Raw genomic sequence first — 6,810 nt, forward strand, 5'->3', positions numbered from 1 at the left:
TGGACAGGCTCGACAGGGCTCTATGGTTCAGATTGTCTTTGTTTCTTTTTCTTTTTGTTTTTTTTTAGAAAAACAGCTGATGGCCAGTGCTAAAACCGGCCAAACGGATCTGAACATTTAGCAAAATGCTACACAATTGGCTCTGCCAGGGTCTCGAAATAACTCCAGATTACACACACAGAGTAGCACAGGAAAATTACTGAAGGCTGCACCGAGCTGCAGGTTGCAGGGTTTTTACATCGATGATTGCAATAAGAAATGGGCCAAAACAAATGGAAAAAAGAAACTCCATAGGAAGAGAGAAAATAGAGATATAGACCGCACATAGGGAAATCATGGGAAGTCAGTTAACAACTGAGTCAAAATGATTTGAATCAAAACGTATTCAGTGAAGTACTGAATACAAAAATGGTCTACAAAAGTCTGTGTTTAATATTGTGTTTAAGGATTTTTATTTTTGCTACAATACTTTGGTTCACAAGACTAGACTAATTTTGTACCAAATTTTTTCACCCGATCCTATCCTCACATACTGTAATTGTGATGCTGATCACGGACATAATGATCAATGGATATCTGAGAAACATATTGCTGTTTTTAAGCTGCTGACTGTGTGACTTAAAAAAGCTTTCAAAAGGCTACAGATTGAGTCCACCTTTTCCTTTTAAGTTATCCATCAGGTTATGTACACTATTATACTATATAGGCTGTGTATAACAATATGCTATAGAGCAATGATCATATTTAATGTGATTAAATTGTAGCAAGGACACAAGCTGCACTCACTCGTGTCTATTTAATTCCTGTGTGCTCTAACTAGTTATTTGTGAATGAATGAATGAATTTATTTATATCTTTTAGCAGCTCTGAATGTGAATGCAGAAATCGGGGCTATTTGTGTTGTGTTGTCATGTTGTGAAGAAAGCTATATAAAAAAGGCAGCAGCCCCGTTGAACTCTAGGTGTGTTCCTGGTTTTAGCTGGTGTGTGAGGTGAAAGTCTGAGCCCTTGTGAGCTATAGACTACTACTTTATTTTGAAATATGTTAATTTTGAAACCAGCGGTGCAGATCCAGCAGCACAGCAGAATATGGATTGAAAATAAAAAATACAAAACATTAATGACTCACAGTGAAAATACATGGTAACATGGAAGGTACTAGAGTGTCAAAAAAGTAGTGTCCTTTAAAATTAAGAGGTTAGGACAAAAAACATACATACAAACAAACAAACAAACAAACAAACAAACAACAACAAAAAAATGGGCGCATTGAGATAATGCAGGAGCAGGAGGAACAACACTAAACTGTCAATTTTAAATAGACAGATTATAGAATCTAAAATCACTATAATAATTAAAAATTCAGGGAAAACTAGTACAGAGGAGGAGGAACCAAAAAAATCATAACCAAGGTTTAATGCCACTGGCTCAAGGGTCATGTGATGCAGTGAAGGATGATGGGTAGAAATTAGAGAGTGCCCATTCCAGTGACTTCAGATGTCAGCCTAAAACAGTCAGGAAAGGTGGGACAAGGAGGGGACAGGGTTGGTGGGGAAAGACAGAAAAGTAGAGAAAATGAAAATAATTTAAATTCAACTTTAGTAGTAACAACTCTCTTGCTCGCTCTAGTTCTCAATTTTGTTAACTGTTCAATAGTCATGCATTTGTATTCATTGGTGCAATCAGGAAGAAAACGGGTGAAGCACATGGCTAAACTGAAATATATAATCAATTTCTTTTGCACTGACAAAAAAAAAATATTTTGAATAAAAATCAAATTAAAATGACAGCCAATGTACAATGTAGTCAATGTAAGGGCAAGCAATTAAATATCAAACCTACAAAAGGGGAATAAATTTTATTTAGGCCTTGCTTAGCAACACATCGCACTAAATGCCGTTCACATTTTATTTCTCTTTCTCTCTTTATCATTTTTATACAACATAACTCATTCAGTTTTAGTAGTCCTGAACTGCAGCAAATGAAAATAAATGAAATGTAATGTATTTGTTGTGACTATTTACCTCAATCAATGTTATTTAAACTCATTATTACTATTTAACATCTGAAAATAAAGGTCATTATTTAGAGATATTTTAATTATTTTGATTCATTTTTATGTATAGCAAGATCCTAGAACATTTTTAAATTGTTATTATTGTTATTATGCTTTTATGTAGTGCCTTTAGTATAACATAATCTCCTAAAATCACAAAATGTAAAACTGGAATAAAGATACATCTTGAACTAATGAGAAAGCTGAAGATAACAATAATCAATCTTAAAATCAAGATATAGTACCTAAGAGAGAGAAAAAAGACGCCATTGGGTAAGGGGTGGGGCAGTTCATGGTTTCCATCAAATTTAACTAAACTATAAACCAGAAAAAAATAATAATACATGGCAATCCAGAAGAATCATTCAGCATGCTGAAACACTATTAAGACACTACATAGCACAGGATGTCCCTATTCTGTAACAGCATTCTGTATACAAGATTAATCTACAGGTAGAAGTTGGGGCATGTAAGGAAGTTTGGTACATAATGGTTAATGGGGGAAAATGGCTGCTGTTCACTTCAGATAATGAGAGCAGATTTGGGGCTTCAGGATGTAGTCATTGAAGAGGGGTCAATCCACATGGCTGCCACATCTCTGAACCTGTCAGCGGAATTATGGGAAAGCAATATCCATTAGTTTATCCCCTGCTACAGAGCTGCAAGGCCTTTTGTCTAATATATATATATATATATATATATATATATATATATATATATATATATATATATATATATATAAATATATATATATATATATATATATATATATATATATATATATATATATATATATATATACAGAATATCTCACAAAAGTGAGTACACCTCTCACATTTAGAGTAGTCACTGTGCAGAATAGAGTACAGTAGTCAATGTGCAGCTTGTATAGCAGTACAGATTTACTGTCCTCTGTAAAAATCTCAACATACAGCCATTTTTGTATAAATAGCTGGCAACAAAAGTGAGTACACCATAAGTGAAAATGTAAGAACTGTGTCCTTAATCCTCCTGTGCATGGAATTCACTCGAACTGCACAGGTTGTTGCTGGAATCCTCTTCCACTCCTCCATAATGACATAACGGAGCTGCTGGATGTTAGACACATGGCCCTTTTTACCTTCCTTGCTTGATGATGCCCCACAGGTGCTCAATAGAGTTTAGGTCTGGAGACATTCTTGGCCACTCCATCACCTTTACCTTCAGCAAGGCAGTTGTCATCTTAGCGGTGTGTTTGGCGTCATTATTATGTAAAAAAAAAAAAAAAAAAAAAAAGTGTAGTTTCTCATGCCTCAGAATCTCAAATTAAATGTTGGAACCCATGTTTCCCTCACTGAACTGCAGCTTCCACTACCAGCAGCACCGTCTCTAGGTTACATATGTAACCCTGGTTCACCAAGGGGACAAGACGATGCGTCAACAATGCTTTGGGAACGCCTCTGCATGACCACATGTGTAATCGTCCAATGGAAGGGCTTGGTGTCAACAGTGGGGTTGCCATAGCCCGGCCGATAGCCCAAGCGGTCTCTTTAGTGGCCTGAAGAGACAGGTCTGTGGCATGACTCAACTCTTAGATGGCGTCGCTTTTAATATATCTTCTCTCGTCCAGCTCTTGAGGCAGCTTGGCCTGGTACACCTGCAATACTGCCATGGCCACTGGCTTGACCTGCCTCATGTATGCTTTGCCCACCAAAGGTGAGGAGGTCTGAAGGGGCTTGGTAGGCAACACCGGGGCCTTAAAGGACAATTTAGCACTGGGGGAGGGATAGCAAGCGTCTCCTTAACCCGGGGAATCGCCTTCTTCAGTCACACTACGTTGTAGTAGAGGGTAACATTAGGGCTGAAGAGGCGGACTAAATAAGGACTATTCCATGATCTGAACACCTCAGTGTGCAGATCAGGAATAAATGCAGGCCTCGGAATGGAGGCAGTGACCTAGGTCGCAGGAAGTACTCATCAAATTTATTTTGAGGACGCATTTCCTACTGTTCAGCAGGCTAAGTGATGTTTAGCTTTAAAACCGTTTGAGTAACTACCTCCAAAAGTTCCTCAAACTGTACTGGCTGTGAAGGTAAGTCCACAGGTTCGTCCAGTACAGCACCTCCCTCATCCCCCTCCGCGGAGGGAAGAAATTGCCAAAGATCAGGCTTCCGAACCCTGAGAAAAGATACTGGATCTGGCAGGTGAGGAAAAAGAAAGGGACATGCCCGTCTCTATTCTCTTTGCCAGATCCATTTGCGAACCCCATGACCTCAATTGCTGCTCAATCGGCCAGAACAGAGAGGAAAGCTACTGAGAGCACCCTTCTCGAAGAGCACTGACCAAACATGCCCCTCTCCAAAACAAGCGACACACAAAAATGAAAAATTTTTTAAATAATACATTTATTTTTTTTATTATAAAGCGGGGGCAAGGAGAGACAAACAGCCTGAAAGATTGCTTGCTTTCCATTTTCTTGTTTTACCTTCTTATCAGCACTCACCTGTCGGAAGGAAAACACAGTCACACACAGAACGCTTCCTGAACAACAGAAGCTAGCACTGTCTCCACTGCATGTGCGTTTATAGTTTGCTGGTCGTGACGCCACCCCTCCATTAGACAGATTACACACGTGGTTCAGAGCGTGGTGATGCAGAGGCATTCCCAAAGCGTTGTTGACACAGCTTGAGTTCTTGAAGGAGAATCATATAGCCCCAGACCATTATGCTACCACCACCATGCTTGACTGTAGGCCAAACACAATTTTCTTGGTTCTCATCACCAGGGCGTCACACATGCTGGACACCATCTGAGCCAAATAAGTTTATCTTAGTCTCATCAGACCACAGGACATGGTTCCAGTAATTCATTCAGTTCTTCAGCAAACTGTTTGCAGGCTTCTGCTCCTGCATCCTCTAAAGTAATGCTGGCAGCACTTATGCGTCTGCTTTTTTTTAAAGCCAGCTTCTGCAACTGACACACAGCACGAGGACTGAACTTCTTTAATTGGTTTTTGCGAAGTCTGTTCCGAGTCAAACCCGTTTTGGAAAACCTCTGTACTGTAACTCAGTTTCAGGGTGTTATCAATCTTCTTATAGCCTGGGCCATCTTTGTGGAGTGTAACAAATCATAAATCCTCAGAGAGTTCTTTACCATGAAGTGCCATGTCAAACATCCAGTAGTCAGTATGATAGAACTGTACTCAAAACACCAAATATTAACTGCTCTAATGCAAGATACACAAAATTGTATGCAGACAAAAACAAAAATGATAAATAGGACTTGTGGCTTTGAGGGTGTACTTACTTTTGTTGGCAGTTATTTCAACAATAATGGTGGTATGTTGAGTTATTTTCAGAAGACAGTAGATCTATACTCTTAAATATATCCAAGTTTCATCGCTATAGTATTGTTCTTTGAAACTATATACTAAAATGTTTGCTGAAATGTGAGTGGTGAACTCACTTTTGTGAGATGACATATATATATATATATATATATATATATATATATATATATATATATACATGCACACACAAATACACACACACTCATTGAACAGGCATAACAGGATCACCTTTCTAATGTTGGTCCCTATTTTTTTTCTATCCAGTCCTGCCTTGTTGAACATTATCAGCATTATGAGCTTCAGCAATTTGAGCTACAGTAGCTTGCCTGTTGGATTGGACCACACGGGTCAGCCTTCACTACCCACGTGCATCAGTGAGCCTTGGCCACCCGTGACCCGTAACCACTGTTCCTTCCTTGAACCACTTTCTATAGAAACTGACCACTGCAGACCGGGAACACTTTGAAGATGCTCTGACCCAATTGTCTAGACTCCATCAAAATTTGGCCCTTGTCAAACACGCTCAAATTTGTATGTTTGTCTATTTTCCCTGCTTCTAACATCAACTTTAAGGACAAAATGTCAACTTGTTGCATAATATATCTCACCCACTTACAGGTGTCATGATGAAGAGAGAATCAGTGGTCACAGGTCAAAATGTTATAATATCATAATGTTATGCCTTTTCGGTGTATAAAAAAAAAAAAAAAAAAAAAAAAAAAAATTATATATATATATATATATATATATATATATATATATATATATATATATATATATATATATATATATATATATATATATATATACACATTATATACATGCATACTCATACTTGTAATACAAAAATATACACAACTCTGAATCTGTGGGCCGCAATTCATTTCTAAGCACTTATAAATTACATCTGCCCTGCATTACAGTTTTATTATGCTATCATACACTCACCCAATTTCTTTTCAAAATACAACAGCCAACCCCTCAATAACTGATGCAACTTATGCATAAAAACAATATAGTACATTACAACAGATTTTAAATGCATCTTCAACTATGTGTAAATACTTTGCCTTTTAGAAAGCACTAGCAGAACATATCTATTATCTAAAGTTCATCTAATCTTTTGAAAATAGGTTTACTGCATTTTTTCTTTATAAAATTGAAGAAGAGCTTTAAAGCTTTGACTCAGCATGGACCTGGAAGGGTCATGGTTCTTACCTTGCATTAATGAGGTACTGGGCAAGGCTGATGTTGGCGGGGGTTCCTGTGATGGTGATTTGGCGCTCTGATGACCCTTCCATGGCATTAGCAATTTTGATCTGTGCTCCAGACATCTGACGGATCTCATTGATTTTGGTTCCCTGGCGCCCAATTATGCAGCCTATTAGCTAGAGAAAAAAATAACATTTTTAAAGCCATTAAAATGT

The 6,810-nt window shown here is 37.8% G+C and overlaps 1 protein-coding gene across 31 annotated transcripts in view; it reads right to left on the minus strand.

The window, feature by feature from the left end:
- Nucleotides 1–448: 448 nt before the first annotated feature.
- Nucleotides 449–6,810, minus strand: part of pcbp3 (poly(rC) binding protein 3) — a 97,203-nt gene continuing 90,841 nt past the window's right edge. For 17 of the 31 annotated variants that reach the window (XM_083537578.1, XM_083537590.1, XM_083537585.1 and 14 more), the window contains 2 exons: nucleotides 6,602–6,771; nucleotides 449–2,659 (listed from right to left, as the gene is read on the minus strand). In XM_083537578.1, the coding sequence (XP_083393704.1) occupies nucleotides 2,605–2,659; nucleotides 6,602–6,771 (225 nt within the window). In that variant the 3' untranslated portion in view covers nucleotides 449–2,604. The remainder of the gene's footprint in view (nucleotides 2,660–6,601; nucleotides 6,772–6,810) is intronic. The other 14 variants (XM_083537601.1, XM_083537594.1, XM_083537584.1 and 11 more) reach the window with 1 other exon arrangement.

The sequence above is a fragment of the Silurus aristotelis genome (genome assembly GCF_946808225.1).
Source record: "Silurus aristotelis genome assembly, chromosome: 3".
NCBI lineage: Eukaryota > Metazoa > Chordata > Actinopteri > Siluriformes > Siluridae > Silurus > Silurus aristotelis.